Consider the following 20914-nt stretch of genomic DNA (forward strand, 5'->3'; position numbering starts at 1 on the left):
TGCAAGGAGCTGGGGTTGGTGATCCCACATAGCTCCCATACAGTAAGGCTCCGGAGGTGAAACCGGTAGTCCGGTTCTTCCCTCTAGGTCCCGGTCGGCAGGAAAAGAGAAATAGATAAATAAAAAAGGGATTTTTTTTTCTACCAAAACATGAGGCATGAAATACAATGTACAACGTTTTACTCCTCCCCCCCCCCCCCGCCACCCCTACCCCACCTCTGATGTGTGAGAACATGTCCTGGGGTTTACTACTCCAAGTTGCTGTAGAAGTAAAAAGCCGTCCGAATGTGAAAAGAATGCACGGAGTCCAGAGTCTAGGAAATTTTGGGTGATAATTATGACAAATCTAGAATTCTGCTATGCGCCTTGGCAGTGAGAGAAGAAACTCTGCCCATCTATCCATAAACTCCTTGTATCTTGCCGGTGATGACCTCTTAGCCGTAATGTGCTCGAAAATAGCCATACAATGCAATTTCACTCTCCACATGGACACCGTCAGAGCCTCCTCAGTTAGCCAGATTTCCAGAATACTTCTTTGCCAGCCAGAAGGCTTTTTGTAGAAATGTCTTTTGATGAGTGGAGATCTTGGCCGGTACTGTGTCCATCACTTCGAAGAGACATAACTCCGGATCATCTGGGATAGGCTGTCTGTAACAGTTCACCCAGAAAACGGAGGATCAGACACCAAAACCTATGTCTCTTACAGCACGTCCAAAATTGATGCATAAGGGTTCCCACTGCATTTTGACATTTAACACAAATATTGCTGTTAATCAATATGGCCTTATAAGCCCAAGTATGGGAGACATACATCTTTCTAAGAAATTTATATTGAATTTCCCTCAATAATACATTGTCAGATACCTGCTTAATGCCCACAAAACACCGTCCTAGAGACTCTGGGGTAAGAGTGGTACCCAGTTCCTGGTTCCAGCGCCCCGTAAGCTCTAGTAGCTGACCGGTGAACTTGATTCCCCCTAATACCTTTTTTTTTTTTTTTTTTTTTTTTTTTAGAGTGGCATACGTCGATGTCTGACCTAAGAGGGTGGAGAAAAATTTGGATAAAATGGGATTGTTGAGTGCGCGGGATTTCGTTAATAAGTCATGTCAATAAAATGTCTAGCCTTTAGGTTCATGTAGAACTCCTTTTGGGAAAGATCATATTCCCGTCGCAAGGTATCAAGAGAGCACCCTGCCTGTGTCCTTCTGCAAAAATTGTGGGAGGTATTCCAGTCCCTTAGCATCCCAGATATCTAATACTGAGTGCCCACACCTTGGAGGAAATTTGGGGTGCCCCCGTAGTGTGATAAAGGGCGATATTTCCCAGGATACTCCAAGCTTGTGGCATAAACTGCGCCAGGTTTTCCTGCAACTGACTAAGAATTGATTACAAGGGGTTGCTCTGGATAAGTCCGCCCCAGTGGCATACATGTAATTCTGAAGCGTAATGTGTCCGCAACACGCCTGAAGCAGGCTAATGGGTGTAAAAGTCTCAGAACCCAGTAGAAAGTCCCGGACATGTGAGTCCCCCGCCTTCCCTGGATCATCAATCAGTTCTGAAGGAAAGAGCACTGAATCAGCGGTAGCAATAGGAGCTATGGTGTCTTTGAAAACGCCAACTGACGTCTTCCCTCGAGGCGGAATCAGTGCGCGGACCTCCGGTGAGAGGTGGAAAGATCTGTGAGGGGACCAGGTTCATCTGCTTCCTGGTCAGCTTCCAGTGAACCGATTCCTGAAGCAAGCCCTCCACAGCGCAGATGGCCATCCATCAGACCCAGAGCAGCCTAGGAGGAAGACAGCGAAGGTAATCCCTGCTCTCTGGCTCTTCTCTTTCTGCTAGAGTGGGGCATATTGAGCAGAAAAGAACCTCGCCTGAGCGAGACTGCTCATACACACCGAGCCAGTGCAGTCATCTTGAAATCCCCGGAAAGCCTCCCTTCCAAGAGCAATTTAAACCCTTCTCAGATCCTGTAATTTTTGGAAGCCCTATTCAATAATTGGGCAGGCCAGGAATGCCTGGAGTAAAGGATTCAAAAGCTGCATCATTCATTGTCATCTGCACAGTTCTATGCTACGGGTTAACTTCAACTCCTCAGCTCCATAGTGGTGGCATTGTATTTGGTTCCCTAGGTGAGGGCTCACATGAAGCCACCTCAGAGGGTTTTGCTGTTCAGATGGGATCCAAAGACTCAGGATTAAGGTCTGGGCAAACTTAAGATTGTGGTTGAATCACAAGAATTCAGCCTTAAGTGTGGATTTCAAATCTCCAGCCTGAGTGATGATGATAAAGGATATCTTTCTAGTGGGTTGAGGAGCCCATTGTCTGGGGTGGTTCTCTCGGGGCCAGTGGTCAAAGCAAGAGTCTGTCGGCCATCAATCATCTGGAAACCAAGGCGATTTGGTTAGCTCTGCAACATTTTGCCCTGTTTTTGAGAGGACAGGCAGTCAGGATAATGTCCAGCAATGCCACAGTGGTGGCATGTATGAATCACCAAGACGACACAAAAAGTCAGCAGGTAGTAGAAGAGGTAGCAATGTTGTTTGTCTGGGCACAAAAAAATCTAAAGATGCTATCAGCCACTCGCATAGCAAGTGTGAAGAATGTTCAAGCGAACTTTCTCAGTTGACATGTGGTGGACCCAGGAGAATAGTATTAGTTTCTGGGGGGCATTTGATCTGATAGTATCCAAGTGGAGTGTCCCACTGATGGATTTGATGGCGACCTTCGAAATGCAAAGATTAGCAGGGTTTACAGCAGAAGACATGGTGGCTCTTACAATCTGGATGCTCTAGATCAAACTTGGCCAACAGATGCACTTTGTCCTTCTTGGCCCTTGATAGGGAGCATAATTAAGAAGGTATTGGAGTACTGGGTCTAGTAATTCTAGTGGCTCCAGATTGGTCAAGATATTCTTGGTATGTGGATCTGGTGTGATGGTTGTGTGGCATGCTGACAAGCCTCCTTCAACAAAGAGCTGCTATCCCAGGGCCCAGTCCTTCATGCGCATCCAGATCAGTTTTGTGTCATAGCTTGACGCTCGAGAGGGCCAGTTTAGTTAGGAGAGGTTATTCTCAGCATGTTGTAAATACTCTTTTGAAGGCCAGGATGATTTCAATCTCTTTGGCATATGTTTGAATTTGGAGAATTTTTGAATAATGGTGTGCTGAGAAAGTTATGTCCACAGAAAGTTATAGTACCCGTATAACTGGAGTTTTTGCAGGTTGGGCTCTTCAAGAGTTTGGCTCTTAATTCCTTGAAGGTTCAGGTGGCAGTTATCATGTTATGGGGATTGGATACTGGGTAAGCTCCTATCTTCTTATCCTAAGAGGAGTGAAGCATATTTGGCCTCCATTAAGGGCTTCAGATCCTTCTTGGGACCTCAGTTTAGTTTTGATCTTTCTGGTGGGGCCACAGTTTGAGCCTATTAGAGAGATTTCAGTCATATTGCTCACCTTGAAGATTGTGTTTCACGTGGCTATTTGTTTAGCCAGGAGGGTTTTGGAGTTACAGGCTTTGTCTTGCAGAGAGCTCTTTTTGGAGGTTTCTCAAGATATGATCAGAATTCGGACAGTAACTTCTTTTCTCCCGAAGGTGGCTTCCACCTTCTACCTGAATTAGTCTGTTTACTTATGTTGACTAGATATATGGATGAAGCAAATTACAGGTTAATGCACCATTTGGAAATGCGCAGAGAATGTTTGCACTATTTCAAGGTCACGAATGCCTTCAGAAAGTCAGATCACCTTTTTGTATTATATGGTGGAGTTCACAGCATTGAGGCAGCATTGATGGCTTTGATAGCTCATTGGATTAAGGAAACTCTTGCAGCGGTGTATGTGGATAGTGGTAGGTCCTTACCTACGCAGGTCTGGGCACATTTATTTATTTAAATAGATTTGTTGACCATGCAAGGTTCGGTTTACAATAAAATGCGCATAATAAGGAATTATAGTATAACATTTACATATAAAATAAATTAAATTAAAATGGATAAAATCAGTACATGAATAAACAAAAACAGGGTAATAAGGAAACTACATTCTACTAGGGTTCAGGAAACATCCTGGGCAGAGCTGCATTTGGTTTCTGTAGTAGAAATCTGCAAAACTGCAACTTTATCCTCTTTGCATTTCTTTAAGTGTTATTGTTCGCATGTGGAAACCAGTCAAGAAGTTGCATGTATTGCTGAGGTACTGAGCGACCCACCCTGTTCAGGCGTATCTTCGATACATCCCATTCATCTGGCTGGTCTGACCAGATAAAGAGAGAGGAGAAATGAGCTTGATTTGATAATTTCCTTTCCTTAAGTCCAGTCAGACCAATATAGTACCTCCCTAGGCTGCCAGACATCTATTTTATTACAGTACAGAATGAGTAGTTATGCTCCAAGAAGTTGTATATTTAGGTATTTTTATGGGGCTGCTCAAATAGTTCTTGCCGTTCTTTCCCATTCTGATCTAGATTTCTTGATCTTGGAAGCCCTGTGGTTTCTGAAAAAGAAAAAATAAAGAACTTTTGTTATAAAATGGTTTAAAATTGTCCACAGTTAGCTTATTACAGGTAATACTGGCAAGCTGAGGGTAGCACGGATGCATATAAGGGTGATGTCAACGAGTCTGTTTTAGGAGGTAAGAACTAATTTCTTCTTCGTTTGCTCTTCAAGCAACCCTTAACCGTTTTATTATAGGTAATAGCAGCCTTGTGGACCAGCTTCTGTGGAAGATTCTGCAGTTAACTCAAACTATTTCAGTCTTATCTTGAACTTTAAAAAAAAAAAAAAAAAACCGATTGTTTCCTTGAAATTGAAGTATTGGTTACTCCATTTATTTAGGGGTGGAGCCTTGCAGCAAAGGAAGGACCACGTGCTGGTTACAACTACTGCAGAGAGAACTTTTTGTCAGGGAGAGTTCTACAAGTAAGTGCCGTCTTTTCTAATTCAAATGCAGTTTTGCTGGGGAGAAAATGGACTAAAACTGGGTGGGGCAGAGGAGGGAGGATAACTTGGAGCAGTGGTTGTGTTAACACATACAAAGTAAATGACGGAAGAAAAAGACACAAATAGCCCATCTAATCTCCACAGAAAGTTTTTAAATTTGTAACTGTGGCTTTGTGCAGATTATCCCCTTCACCTTTTGTTTAGGGGTTGTAATTGCCTAGTCTTCCCCTACAGAGTCTTTGATTTGGGGTATACATAAAAATGAAATCATATTGAATAAGACAGGGAGCAGGAAAGTTTATCCAGGTAATGTTACCTGGATATTCAGTAGAACATAACCTAGTAAATGTTCCATTGAATATACCTGGCTAAAGTTACCTGGGCAATTCTGAGACATTTATTTTTCTGACCAGACTTACCCAACTAAGTTTAGGCAGCTAGAGTTGAATATTGGAACTAACTAGATACATTTTAGCCATGCCCTTAGAAAACCCTTTTCCTCACTGCTCTACCTCTATTTAGCCAGCTAATTCCTGACTGGGGTCAAATTTTCTAGGGAAAGGAATAGAAAATTAAAATCTTGAGGTTTATCCAGGTAACTCTAAAAGTTACCTGGATAAACCTCAGACACTCTTTGAACATTGACACCAGTAATTATAGTGTTCTCAACCTAGAACTTAGTCCATTACAAAACCTCCACACAAGTTGGAAACTATTGCCAGTTTCTGGTAGAGATGTGCTCCAAGATCCATATGATGGAAGCCTATATGACACACACAATGCAGAATATAAATGCAAGTTAAAATAGATTAGCAGTCCTGAGGCATTGCTGATAGCAGCAGCTGCATTTACTGGTGGATGAGTATTGGTTTGCTTGGGAAAGTTTGTGTTTAAAACTTGCAAAAGAATTTTTTTGAGGGTTGAATTATTACTGTGTATGAATATTATGTGCTGTGAAAGTAGTTCACAAGTTTTGAATTCATTTTGTGTGCTTTGCTGTGAGAAGGTGTGAGATCTGGTTCATTTATTCCAATTAGGAGCAGGTTTTTTTTTTTTTTTTTTTTTTTTTGCACAATAGGTCAATTAGAGCTTATATCAATCTATAATTTAACTATGATTCCTTAGCGTTTAGACAGATGAATCCAGAACCAGTGAGTTATGTACCTCTACCAGCAAATAGAGACGAAGCTAAGCTAACATCATGGGATATATACCCCTGCAGCGATATCAGCCTGCCAGTATTCTCAGTCTCCAGCAGATGGTGGACGTGCATCTCCCTACTGGGGATTGCTTAAAAATTTTAAAGAGAAGAAGGAAAAAATTGTTCACTCCGCTCTCCTGTTGTGATACCTTATGGTCCTTCCCTCAGTTGAGAATTCCTGAGGTGATTTCTTTGGATCCTTCTCTCAGATGAATGCCTTGGTCCAGTATCTGATTTTTTAGCCAGCATAGACTTAGTTGTAAAAAAAAAAAAAAAAAAGAAAGCTGAAAAGCAAGTGGGAGCAGGAAGCCCAGCATGGCATTGAGGTTCTATGCCCTCTCCCCCTGTAGACAGAGACCGACATTGTACTCAGCCAGGATGGGCTGATCTCAGGTAAAGGGTGATAAAAAAAAAAAAAAATGGAGGAATTTAGTAGGGATTCTGTTCCCCCCTGGTCTCTTTGATCGGCGTGCCCATCCGACAGTTGCCCACATCCCCTCCGGGGGAGGTTAGGGGATGTGGGCAACTTGGCGGTTGAGCAACTTTTTTGGCTAGGCTCTTCCCTCAGGCTTGACTTGTTCCCCACCTGGTAAGCCACAGCAGTGTTTTGTGCATTTTCTGTGCACAAGGCAGCCCCCTTCAGTTCTGTCACTTCATACTTGTGCGCCCGGTTGTACATCCAGGTTGTGCGCCTAGTAGACGCATAGGAGTGCCTACGTGGGCACTCAGTTGTACACACACGCAATTATTTGTGCGCACTATTTTAGCGTCCTGGTGGGAGGTCAGTTTATGCGCTTATTAATACACAGTGCTGAGCACCTAAATTTTGGGCACCTAGCTTTTGCAGCGCAAACTCAGCTGAGTGCAATATTGGCTGACGCCTGTTAGGCTTCTTTGCTATGGGTGTCATCAGTCTGTCAAAATGCCCTAAGCGCCTTGCCTATGTGTTGCTTGTCATATTTGAGTATCCCAGCCTGGTGTTCCCTCTTGAGTTGTATCAGCACTGTTTGGAGACTTGGGAAGAATTGCCTCCATCTAATTTTAACTAAGCCCGATTCTTCCCACCCTGGTGCGGGAATGGATAAAAAGCTGCCAGAGGTGTTGCCTCATTTTTGGGACTACCCTAACTGGTTCATCAGTGGGGGAAAGTAGCTCAGTGGTTTTGGCATGGATCCCTCTGCCTTTTCTTGGGTAGAAATATTTCAAGGACTGCAGACCTTTCTTCAGACTCTGTCCTCAGCCTGGCCAATCTTGATAGGTCAGGATAACAGGCTGCGGTTTCCCGCACGCCTGGTGCTGTGGGTAAGCCTAGGTCTGCTGCGGGTCACCCTGATAAGGGACCCTGATGACATGGATGATGAAGCCAATCCTTACTCCCTGGAGGATGGGGAAATTCCTCCGGGACTGGAGCCATATAGAATGTTGCGTTTCTTTCATAGAGATGAGTTACCAGCTCTGGTTTCCCAGAATTGCTTGATCTTGAATGGGGTACCCTGAAAGCTAATTTTAAAGGGGGATGATTCTTGGAAGGACTGTATCCCCTGGATCCAGCTGTGAGAGAGCAATTGCGTTTTCTGAAGGTGGATGCGCTTGAAGCGAACTATCCCCGTAGAAGGATGCACAGGATAGGAGAATTGAGGCTATTTTTAAGCAGGCCTTCGAAGCAATGGCAATGAATTTGCAGATAGCTTCCTGTTGTTCCCTGGTGGCTCGCTCTTGTTTGCTCTCTTTCAGGAAGTCGATGAATTTGGTATGAATTCCAGGGCAGTGGTGGAACCAGCAGCCACCTTTTTGGCAGATGCGGGCTGTGCTTTGGTCTGCACTTCAGCTAGAGGGGTGGCTTCGGTAATAGCTAGGCATCTGCTATGGCTGAGAAATTGGTCGGCTGATATAACCTCAAAGTCTAAACTTATGAAGCTACCCTTTAAAGGCTCGTTCTTGTTTGGGAGCGAGCTGGAGAAAATGGCCAATAAGTGGGTGAAGTTCAAGGTTCCTTGGTTACTGAAGGATAAGAAACAGGCCCGCGCTTCTTCAGCACAAGAGATTGTAATAGGGGGTTCAGACATTTTCGACCTTAAAGAGGAGCAGCCCTTTGGGTAGATCTCAATCCTTTCGTCCCAGGCAGCCCAGATGGGTCTCAAGCTCGGGAGCTGGACACCCCGAGCCTCCCAATGAAGGTGTTCAACCCACTCTCAGGAACATTAGATAGGAGGTTGCTTCTCTCTTTCTTTCTTTTTTTTTTTTTTTTTATTGGCTCATGTCAGACCAGGATCATGTCAGACTAGTGGGTTCCCGAAGTGATAAGAGATGGCTATGTGCTGGAGTTTTGCAGTGTTTTTCGGGACATATTCATGGTGTCTCCCTACAACTCTCTGCAGAAAACATAGGCAGTGGAGTGTACGTTGTCAAGACTCCTCAGCCTGCAGGCTTTGGTTCCAGTCCACATCTCAAGAAAATACGGGCTGATATTCAATTTATTTTGTTGTGCCCAAGAAGGAGGGTTCCTTTTGCCCCATTCTGGATCTCAAGGGTTCAACTGTCATTTAGTGTGACTTGCTTTTGCATAGCTACCTTGCGCTCAGTGATAATGGCAGTACAGTCGGGGGAATTCCTGATGTATCTGGATTTTTTTGAAGCGTACCTGCATATTCCTATCTGGCTAGAGCATCAACAACTTCTGTGTTTCACCGTTTTGTTGCGTCATCAGCTTTGACCTATGATTATCTTGCATGTTGATGTGTTCATGAAAACAATCCATGCCAGGCTCTGAGGTATTTTTCTCCATTCATCCATACAGAGAGATTTTATATTAAAGTTGTGGGGTGGAAGCAGCCTTTCTTTTGGTATAAGTTAATTTTGCCAAAAAAATGTTTCAAAGCTTCTTGCTTAAATGACTCATTTCTGCTCACTGTCAAGTCACTGGTGCTGGTTAAAGATAACCTCAAGGCAAGAGTAGGCTGAACTTGGGGATAAGGCTTCTTCAGGTGTGAAGGGTTATTATAAGACTATTTTGCTTGAATCTGATTATTGATGAACTTAGCCACATACAGACAGAATGTACATAGGCATTTAGAATACTGATTCTGGGCCTGGCCAACTCAGGACTGGTTATATTAATTTACACATATTTAGGCACACAGAACTGTTCTAGACATTTGATCCCCCAGTGCTTGCATAGTCCCCAACTATTTGCTAATGTTTCCTTCAGAAGGAAGTGTTTGACATATGCAGATGCTGTTGATTAGGACTGTCTCAACTACAGTTCCCAAGCACAAAGGTCTGATATGCTTAACTGTGGCACCAGGATTGATAAGAACATAGAGGAGGAGGGGGACTCCCTCCTGCTTCAGGCAATTGGGCCAATACAGTACAGTGTGCTCCGGTGGAGCGCACTGTTAGCCTGGGTTTGGCTGTGCGTTTGACGTGCTAGCTTTACCCCCTTATACAGTAAGGGGTAATAGCACAGCCAAACCCCCCCCCCCCCCCCAAAACTAATAGCGCCCGCAACATGCAATTGCATGTTGATGGCCCTATTAGTTATTCCCGCGCGATCCAGAAAGCAAAATGTGCAGCGAAGCCGCACATTTTACTTTCAAAAATTAACGCCTGCATGTAACACTAACCATGTAGTGTTATTTGTAGCAATTCCCTTAGTCTAATTATTCCTCTAAACCAAAAATAAATCCATTATTTCTTTTACCTGGTACTAAGATGTTTTGTCTGTGAGAGAGGGTATTAAGGTAAGCTTTGTCAGTTACTAATGCAAGCCCTGTGAGTGTTATGGTTTGGACTGCGGAGTTAGCAATCTGTTATAGGAGCTGCTAGGAGTTAGCAGTCTGTTAGGGTTGGCTCCTCCCAAGGGGGGAGGATTTAGCAATCTTGTTGAGCTTTGCTCCCCCAGAGGGGAGGAGCTAGCAATCTGTTAGCGACTCTGCTAGGGTTAGCAGTCTGTTGGCAAACTGTTAAAGAGTTGCTCCCCAGAGGGGAGAGGTCAGCCACCATATAAGATCTGTTCTTCCAGAGAGGAGGAGTTAGTATCTGTTATGGATCTCTGCACAGAGTGGCAACCTGATATACGAGAGTTCCCCTGAAGGGAGGTGTTGGTCATCTGTATGGTTCCTGCTAAGAAGTAGCAATTGGTAATGATATAGTTCCTGAGGAAGGAGATGTTAGCAACAGTTGAGGGTTAGACTGCAAGGTAGCAGTTTGTTGTACTCAGCTCTTGAAGTGTGAGAGATGAGCACTCTAATGTAGAATGGTGAATCCTTGGGCCGATAGTGCCCTCAGGAGGATATCATGAGAGGGACCACCGACTAGGCTGGAGTATGGAGACAGACACAGATAGTTCTTTATTAGACAGGTAGTAGAACCACCAGAGGTGGCAGTAGTGAGCTGATGTGCCTGGCAGGGCTGAAGTCCCTCAGAACCTGGAACTGCTATCTCCGGGTTTGCTGAGCTGTAGAGAGAGACTCACAGATAGTGAGTAGACAGGGTATGCTGGATACATAACCAGAAGTAGATGATACAGAAGATAGAAGGCTCAGTAGCTGGAGAGAGTTAGGCCCTCGAGGAGTGAGTACCTGGTTCCAGGGACAGCTCTGAGAGAGCGATGGTAATTCACAGTTATCTATCTCTGAAATGGTTTCTAGGCAATAGAGAATAGTTAGTATATTCAGGAACAGGAGCCTCTAGGCGAGTACTGGTTCCTATATGCAAACTGAAATAAGAACTCACAATATCTGTATATGAAATAACTTCTGAAATAGAAGAGAGTCTTCGGAGGGTTTTAGGGACATGGGCCCTCGAGGAGCGAGTACCGGTTCCTATCTGCAATCTGTAATAACTCACGATCTCCGTACCTGCGATAGCATCTTAGACAGAAGAGAATCTTCAGAGTCCTAGGAACATGGGCCCTCGAGGAGCGAGTACCGTTTCCTATATGCAACTGGAATAGAGACTCTCAATGTTCATGTCTGCGATCGCTTCCAGGCAATAGGGAGTCTTCTGAGCGTTCAGGGACGTAGGCCCTTGAGGAGCGAGTACCGGATCCCGTCTTAGCAATCTGAAAACAAGAGGAGAGAGCGGGGCCCCCAAGGAGCGGGTACCCCTGGTAAGTTCGAAGAGGCAGAGCAGCGGAGAATGAAGCGGGTCGAGATGATCCCCCACAATCAATCCCATGCTAACTCGATTCGTAAGCGTAAGCAAAGACCTTTTATGTTGGAAGCGGATGACGTCACTACGGGGGGACGCCCCCGAGGTTAGCACCTTTGCTGGTACAAACTTCGGAGAGCTCGTGCGCGCGCCCTACGTCATCAAGAGCATGGCGGATCCGCAGCGTCAGGCCAGCCCGGGGACTCCGGGAAGAAACGGCGAGGAGAAGCCGCGGCAGCAACTGTCCATCAGACCCGAAGGGAGTCGCCTTAGAGGTAGAGAGGGTGGAGCGAGGGCAAGAGCAGGCACGGACGCAACAGTGAGACACAAGTATCCTAGAAAGACTGTCTGAACCAAGAAAAGTTGTTCAGGGCATGGTGTTCTGCCTGTACCAGCCACCTCCTCTTTGGGTTGAGTCCTTAGGTTTTGGTGGCCGGCAGAACTTAAAGATCACATGGGTCATTAAAGGACACCCACTGGCGCAGAGCTGGCTGTAGGATACTGAAAGGTGTCTACAAAAGGAGAGAACAGGGAATATACCACAGGAGCGCACTGTTAGCCCGCGTTTGGCAATGCGTTTTCGGTGCGCTATTTTTACCCCTTATACAGTAAGGGGTAATAGTGTGTCGAAAACGCGCAGCCAACCCCCCTGAAACTAATAGCGTCCGCAACATGCAAATGCATGTTGCAAATGCATGTTGCTGGGCCTATTAGTCATTCCCGCCACACATTTTAATTTCGGCCGGCACCGGGAAAGTGTACAGAAAAGCAGAAAAAATTGCTTTTCTGTACACCCTCCAACTTAATATCATAGCGATATTAAGTCGGAGGCCCCAAAAGCAAAAAAAAAAAAGCTTTTTTAAAATTTTAAATCAGCCCGCGGGTTGTAAGACAGACACTCAATTCTGCCAGCGTCCGTTTTCCGAATGCCGCTTCTGTCAAAAAGGAGGCGCTAGGGACGTGCTAGTGTCCCTAGCGCCTCCTTTTACCATGGGCCCTCATTTACATATACTTATTTACTGGATCGCGTGCCCGCTAGCATGTAGCAGATGGACTCAGGACCAATGGGTATAGTGTACTCCTGATAGCAGTTGGAGACAGAGTCAGATTTCAATCTGACATCAGTCTACATATACCTGTGCAGGAAGCACTGCTCTTCAGTATTTCTCCATCTCCTTAGCAGTTTGGGACTCTACGCACGCTTGCACAGCATTAGAAAATCCAAACCAAAGAAAAAAGAAAAAAATCTTACCTCTACAAGACTAGCCCCGCTCTCCTGCGGTGATACCTAAGGGTCCCTCCCCCAGTTGAGAATTCCTGAGGTGATTTCCGAGATCCCTCAGAGGTAAGCCTTTGTCCGATAGCCGGTTCCCAGCGTGGACTTAGCCCCCAGGAACGGGAGTGGCTGAGAGGCAGCGGGTGCAATACTGAGCATGGTGGTGAAGGTATTCCCCCTCTCCCCCACAGCCGGAGACCACCCGGCACAAGACCGGGAAACACAGAGAAAAGGTAAGGTAGAAAACTTTATTTAAGTCTCTGAGTCTTGGTGAGCCGCACAGATCGCCACCCGGTGTCTGTTCCATCGGGTTGAGCAGCCCCATCCAGGCTAGGCCCTGATCCGGTGCAAGGGTCCTTCCACATGGAGACTCTCTTGGGGGGGTGGGGTCACCATCTTGCCCGCATGGTCATCAGCGCCATTTCCTCCCTTGGTCGCCGTATTGTCCGCACACCTGAGCCATGCGCACAGCAGCACGCATCCGTGCCGGGCGCACAGCGACGCGCACAACGGTGCCGGGCGCACAAACAAACCTGTGCTTACAGCGGCGCATGCATCTCCCTAAGGCCTGCATGCACAACTTCTGCATCTTGCACACACAGCGTCAGTGCTCCCGGAATGCACAAATAAGCCTCCCGGCGCGCGCATAGACGCGCACAAATCATGGCACCACCAGCCAAGAAAGCTGAGGGACAAGCCCTCTTCCCAGCCTGCCACCTGAGAGCTGTGCAACACGAAGTGACCTCTGCCCTCTGCCTACAGTGCAAAGAGGCTCTGGGGGAACTGAGACAAGGCCCCCCTCAGCCGTAGAGGAATCCGGCTCCACCAATGACAGTACACCAGGCCTCTCTATCCCCGGCTTGGGCCCTCCCCAGATGGGCTCCTTGGGGAACACCACTGGATTCAATATGGACCCAGGGACCTTTTCTTGGGTGGAATTCTTCAAAGGGCTGCAGACCTTCGTCCAGGCGCAATTGGTGCCACCTATGACACAGCCACAGTCTCTGCCAGAAGAGCAAAACCTTCCAGGCCCCTCTCGATCCCCTCGAGACGTGCCTCTTCCAGACAAAACCCTCCCCTTTGGGGACACAGACACCTCTGAAGAAGAGCCGGACTCCCTGGAGGAAGGGGAAATCTCTCCAGGGACAGAACCATACCGAACCATGATGCGTTTCTTTTCCAAAGACGAGCTATCAGATCTCGTGTCTCTGAGCCTGAAGACGCTGGCCATACCAGGCACAAGCTCCACAGCGGAGCCAAAGACGAACCTGGTTCTGGTAGGGCTCAGTCAGGCCTCATGCCATTTCCCAATGCTGCAGGCCGTACAACAACTGATTGACCTGGAATGGAATGCCCCGGAGGCCAGCTTCAAAGGAGGATGGGCCCTAGAAGCCCTATACCCCCTGGAACCCTCAGCCAAAGAACTTCAGGGGTTCCCCAAAGTGTATGCCATGGTCTGCGCGGTTTCAAAGTGCACCACAATTCCAGCCAAACGAGGAGCTGCACTCAAGGATGCCCAGGACAGACGTCAGGAATCCATTCTTAAACAGTCATTTGATGTCGCAGCTATGTCCCGCAGATCGCTGCCTGTTGCGCTGTGGTGACATGTGCCTGCTTGTTGCTGTCCAGGGACGCAACTACATCCGTCAAAACATTAGAGCCGGCGATATCTTTCCTCATGGATGCGACCTCCGACCTGGTGCGCAGCTCAGCCAGGGGCGTCTCATCCATAGTGGCAGCCAGAAGGCAACTCTGGCTCCAAAGTTGGTCAGCGGATGCGACTTCCAAGACGAAACTCACGAGAATGCCTTTTAAAGGAGCCCTCCTGTTCGGAAGCGAACTGGAGAAGGTAGCCAAAAAAATGGGGCAAATCCCCAGTACCTCTGTTACCGGAGGTCAAGAACAAAAGAAACCAACGCCCCTCTCCCTGAAGATCCACGGGCAGAGGATCCCAGCGTTTCAGACCATACAAAAACACATACCAAGCACCTTGCCCTGCAGGCAGGGGCCAGTCCTTTCAGAACAGACACAACAAGAGGGGAGCCGGCTCAGTTACAGGCCCCAGCCGCACCCCACAATGAGAATCAACAGACCCATCCACAGGAAGAAGCCATAGGGGGCAGGCTTGCCCTATTCTACCAAAGATGGGTCGAGATAATGTCAGACAAGTGGGTCCTAATCATCATTCAGGAGGGATACTACCTGGACTTCCACAGCATCCCTCCAGACAATTTGTGAAATCACCATGACACACGCCCCCTCCAAGAGGACGATGGTGGAAACCACACTGACAAAACTACTCACCCTAAGGGGCACTGGTGCCCACGCACCAACAAAATACTGGGCACTATTCCATCTATTTTATCGTCCCCAAGAAAGAGGGAACGTTCTGGCCAATCCTGGACCTCATGTCTGTCAATCGCTACCTGAGGGTACCACATTTCCACATGGAAACCCTACGCTCAGTCATAAGGGCAGTATAGCCGGGAGAATTTCTGATCTCTCTGGATCTGTCAGAAGCCTATCTCCACATCCCGGTCCATCATGAACATCAGCTCTTTCTCCGCTTCGTGATACTGGACCATCACTACCAGTTCCGGGCTCTACCCTTCGGACTAGCTACTGCCCCTCGGACATTTACCAAGATCATGGTTGTAGTGGTGGCGACACTGAGGAAAGAAGGAATCCTCGTACATCCATATCTGGACAATTGGCTGATCAGGGCAAAATCTCCAGAGGAAAGTCACCAGGCGACCACCAGAGTCAAGAATCTACTGCAGAATCTCGGGTGGGTCGTCAACACAACCAAGAGCTGCCTGCAGCCCTTCTAATCACTAGAATACCTGGGAGTCCAATTCAATACCAAACAAGACAAGGTTGTTCTTCCACTTACAAGGAGAAGGAAACTTGGACCAGTTGTGAAACCTGTTGACTTGTTTTTGCCCCAAGGTATGGGACTACCTCCAAGTCCTCAGCCTCATGATATCAACACTAGAAGTTGTCCCATGGGCAAGGGCCCACATGCAGCCACTACAATGTTCCCTACTGTCACAATGGAACCTGATGTCCCAGAACTACTCTGTTTGCCTCCAGCTACCTGCAGAGGTGCGGACCCAGCTCCAATGGTAGCTACATGAAGACCATCTGAGCAAGGGAGTAAGGCTATCCCCACCAACCTGTGTCTTGCTCACCACAGATGCGAGCCTACGAGGGTGGGGAGCCCACTGCCAGGAACTGACTGCCCAGAGGCAATGGGACAAGGAAGAGTCAGGATGGAACATCAACAGACTGGAAGCCAGGGCAGTCAGACTAGCCTGCCTTCGATTCAGTCACAGACTCCAGGGCGAATCGGTCAGAGTCATGTCTGACAACGCCACAACAGTTGCCTACATCAATTGCCAGGGAGGAACCAAAAGCCAACAGGTGTCCCTGGAAATAGACCCCCTAATGGCATGGATGGAAGCAAACCTACAAGGGATCTCAGCCGTCCACATAGCGAGAAAAGACAATGTCACTGCGGATTACCTCAGCAGAGAGAGTCTAGACCCAGGGGAATGGATGCTGTTGACCTCAGCCTTCCAGTTGATAGTAAACCACTGGGGAACACCAGCCATGGACCTCCTAGCAACCCGGTCCAACGCCCAAGTTCCCAAGTTCTTCAGCCGCAAACGAGAACCGCAATCTCAGGGAATCGACACCCTCATCCAGACCTGGCCACAGGAAGACCTGCTGTACATTTTTCCCTCATGGCCACTACTGGGCGGGATCATCCACAAGATAGAGCACCAGAGGGGGCTAGTAGTTCTAGTGGGCCCCGGACTGGACAAGAAGGCCATGGTACACAGACATGCGAAGATGTCTGGAGGGGAAACCCTCTGTCTACCCCCACACAGAGACCTGTTCCAGCAAGGACCGATCCTCCATGAAGACCCAACTCAATTCTCTCTTACGGTCTGGCCATTGAGAGGACTTGCCTGAAGAAGAGTGGATACTCGGGGGCAGTAATTGACATCTTGCTCCAAGCACGCAAGTTTTCCACATCTCTAACTTACATATGAATATGGAGAACAAAATTGTAAAGCATATAGAAAGACATGATTTAATGGAACATAGTCAACATGGATTTACCCAAGGGAAGTCTTGCCTAACAAATCTGCTTCATTTTTTTGAAGGGGTTAATAAACATGTGGATAAAGGTGAACCGGTAGATGTAGTGTATTTGGATTTTCAGAAGGCGTTTGACAAAGTCCCTCATGAGAGGCTTCTACGAAAACTAAAAAGTCATGGGATAGGAGGCGATGTCCTTTTGTGGATTACAAGCTGGTTAAAAGACAGGAAACAGGGAGTAGGATTAAATGGTCAATTTTCTCAGTGGAAAAGGGTAAGCAGTGGAGTGCCTCAGGGATCTGTACTTGGACCGGTGCTTTTCAATATATATATATAAATGATCTGGAAAGGAATATGACGAGTGAGGTTATCAAATTTGCAGATGATACAAAATTATTCAGAGTAGTTAAATCACAAGCAGACTGTGATACATTGCAGGAGGACCTTGCAAGACTTGAAGATTGGGCATCCAAATGGCAGATGAAATTTAATGTGGACAAAGTGCAAGGTGTTGCATATAGGGAAAAATAACCGTTGCTGTAGTTACACGATGTTAGGTTCCATATTAGGAGCTACCACCCAGGAAAAAGATCTAGGCATCATAGTGGATAATACTTTAAAATCGTCAGCTCAGTGTGCTGCAGCAGTCAAAAAAGCAAATAGAATGTTAGGAATTATTAGGAAGGGAATGGTTAATAGAACGGAAAATGTCATAATGCCTCTATATCGCTCCATGGTGAGACCACACCTTGAATACTGTGTACAATTCTGGTCGCCGCATCTCAAAAAGATGTAGTTGCGATGGAGAAGGTACAGAGAAGGGCAACCAAAATGATAAAAGGGGATGGAACAGCTTCCCTATGAGGAAAGGCTGAAGAGGTTAGGGCTGTTCAGCTTGGAGAAGAGACGGCTGAGGGGGGATATGATAGAGGTCTTTAAGATCATGAGAGGTCTTGAACGAGTAGATGTGACTCGGTTATTTTCACTTTCAAATAATAGAAGGACTAGGGGGCATTCCATGAAGTTAGCAAGTAGCACATTTAAGACTAATCGGAGAAAATTCTTTTTTACTCAACGCACAATAAAGCTCTGGAATTTGTTGCCAGAGGATGTGGTTAGTGCAGTTAGTGTAGCTGGGTTCAAAAAAGGTTTGGATAAGTTCTTGGAGGAGAAGTCCATTAATGGCTATTAATCAATTTTACTTAGGGAATAGCCACTGCTATTAATTGCATCAGTAGCATGGGATCTTCTTAGTGTTTGGGTAATTGCCAGGTTCTTGTGGCCTGGTTTTGGCCTCTTGGAAACAGGATGCTGGGCTTGATGGACCCTTGGTCTGACCCAGCATGGCAATTTCTTATGTTCTTATGTTCGAAACCTGGTGTGAGGACCGCGACGTCCTTCCACGAGCAGTCAAAATCCCCATGATCCAGGAATTTCCTGCAGGGACGGCTTGAAGAAGGGGGTTTTCTCTCAACTCCATCAAGGTTCAAGTGGCTGCGCTGGCCTGTTTCAGAGCCAAAGTGGACGGCATCAGCCTATCATCCCATCCAGACGTTTCCCGTTTCCTGAGAGGGGTAAAGCAAATCCGACCACCATTAAAGTGGCCGGTGCCCCAATGGAATCTCAACCTAGTACTAGACGTTCTGGCGGGAGCTTCCTTCAGACCTACCCGCGGTCTTTCACTATGGCTTCTGACCTTGAAGACTGCATTCCTGGTGGCAATATGTTCAGCCCGTCGCATCTCCGAACTTCAAGCACTATCCTGTCAGGAACCGTTCCTTAGATTCAGACCGGGATCCATACAGCTCCGCTCTGTCCCCTCCTTTCCAAAGGTGGTTTCTCATTTCCATTTAAACCAAACCATCTTGCTGCCATCTCCAGACGACCATAAGGACTCGGAAGACTCACGCCTTCTACGCCATCTTAAAGTCGGCAGACTCCTAGTCCAATACCTGGAAAGATCAGAACCTGTACGAAAGACGGACCATCTATTCGTCCTTCTCAGCGGGAATAAACAAGGGGAAGCAGCCTCGTGGGCAACCATAGCCCACTGGATCAAAGAAGTAATCAAGGCGGCCTACATAGAGGCAGGCAAGCCTCCACCTCTACAAGTCAAGGCCCATTCTACAAGGGCCCAGGCAGTGTCCTGGGCAGAAACCAATATGCTGTCACCCGCCGAGATCTGTCGGGCGGCGACATGGTCCTCCATCCACACCTTCTCGAGGTTCTACCGCCTGGTTGTTCAGGCCAGGGAGGACACAGCATTTGCAAGGGCAGTACTAAGTGGGCCACGGGCAGCCTCCCACCCAGTTCGGGAGTAGCTTTTGTACATCCCATTGGTCCTGAGTCCATCTGCTAGATGCTAGGAAATGGAGAAATTACTTGCCTGATAATTTTGTTTTCCTTAGTGTAGACAGATGGACTCAGCATCCCACCCACGGCTGCCCCAAAACTCCGGAACCCTCGGGTGACAATCCCCGAGAGCAAGACAAGCATGGGTAAGCCAGACCTTACCTCTAGTTGAGACACCCATAGTTGCCGGGTGTCAGTGTTTCTCAGTTGAATGCACTGGCGGTCTCCAGTTGGAAATCAGTTCAACCAGTCCAAGTTAGCCAACTTAGCTAAGTTAGCCAAGTTAATCAAGTTATCCAAACACACATATATCCACAATTGCTTTTCGAGGAGAATACTGAAGAGCAGTGCTTCCTGCCCGGGTATATCTCGGCTGACGTCAGATTGAAATCTGACTCCATCTCCAACTGCTATCAGGAGTACACTATACTAGGGATGAACATTCTTTTATCACGAATTAGGGGAAAATTTGTTTTTCGGGTTAGTGCGGGGGGGGGGAGGGGCACATTTATTAAAAAAAACAAAACAAACAAAACACCCCAACCCCATTGCTCCTACCATGTGACAGGGGCCGACCAATGGCACCAGTATCCCCTGTGAAATAGTAAGGGCAAAGGGCACCTGCGCCATTTTGATTCGTGGTAGGCCCGACAGCCTGAGAGGGAGACATCGCTCGCTGGACCCCGCTGGACCACCAGGACTTTTAGTAAGTCTTGGGGAGGGATCGGGATAGTGGGGGGGTTGTAATAAAGTAAAACTGAAGGGTTGGGGTGCTTTTTTCCCGATTCTTTTTTTTTTTTTTTTTTCCGATTCGTTTTCCAACTGGTTCCCTCCAATCCGCACCGCCGAAAAACGATCCGCGGAAAAACAAAATTTTTCAACGAAGTCCCCGAACCGAAATCCAACCCGACACGGAAAAACTAAGCTCATCTCTACACTATACCCATTTGGTCCTGAGTCCATCTGTCTACACTAAGGAAAACAAAATTATCAGGTAAGTAATTTCTCCAATGCAGGGTAACACTGTAGAAAACGACCATAAGACCCATTAATACACACAACAAGAAGACCCAAAAAAGATTGCAATAACAGAAAACAAGATAAGGTCTAAGGCAAGATGCTAGAATGGGCACAGCAAAGAGTAAGAGAGACTTCAAGGTGAGGCAAGCTTTAAAAGGCCTGGCAGTGCTAAGTCATGGAGTCTTCAAGGCATGGGACTATGCAGCTCAGACTGCGACCCACTGTGAGGACCCTGCAAGCAGGAGGGCCGCTCTTCAGCCAGGAACCTCACATTCACCAGCTTTACATGGTTCAATACTTACCCCATTGTATGCAAAAACGTAAACCTTTTCTCCCGGCTGATGAAAGTGGATGTGCATATCCTCAGCCACTTTTAGATGCTAAAGAATATATATACCATCTCATTTGTTCCATCTATGAGACTTTCGATACCATGCTTCTTGTCAAACTCAAAGCACACTGTATGGCCTTGTTGAGACCCAGTAGCTTATGTGAGGATGTCCATGAAAATTTGGCACATGCTGGCTGTTATCAGCCATATGGCAGTAGTTTACACAGTGTCATTAACTCACCTTCACATATGTCTCCTGCAGCAGGGCCTTTATGTCCAATGGGACCAGCTAACTCAGCCCTTAACAACCAAAGTGGAAATCTTAACAGGAATGAAAAAGGATTGATGTTGGTAGCTAAATGCCATCATTTTGGAAGGAAAAAACACAATGAAGTTATATATATCTATATTTCCTCTTATATCCTGTGTCTAACATACAACCTCAGAGAAAATCATCATTTAATTAATTTACCACATTTATTGAAATGCAATAATACAAAACCTAACTATACATTAAGAACTACCTAACTCACTCACTC

General features: G+C 46.8%; 1 protein-coding gene across 9 annotated transcripts in view; it reads left to right on the forward strand.

Annotated features, from left to right (window-relative positions):
* DHX57 (DExH-box helicase 57) overlaps positions 1-20914 on the forward strand; it is a 473349-nt gene that overhangs the window by 301411 nt on the left and 151024 nt on the right. For all 9 annotated transcript variants that reach the window (XM_029594371.1, XM_029594374.1, XM_029594373.1 and 6 more), the window contains one exon: positions 4833-4916. In XM_029594371.1, coding sequence (XP_029450231.1) covers positions 4833-4916 — 84 coding nt within the window. The remainder of the gene's footprint in view (positions 1-4832; positions 4917-20914) is intronic.

Source organism: Rhinatrema bivittatum, chromosome 3 (assembly GCF_901001135.1).
Source record: "Rhinatrema bivittatum chromosome 3, aRhiBiv1.1, whole genome shotgun sequence".
NCBI classification, from domain to species: Eukaryota; Metazoa; Chordata; class Amphibia; order Gymnophiona; family Rhinatrematidae; genus Rhinatrema; species Rhinatrema bivittatum.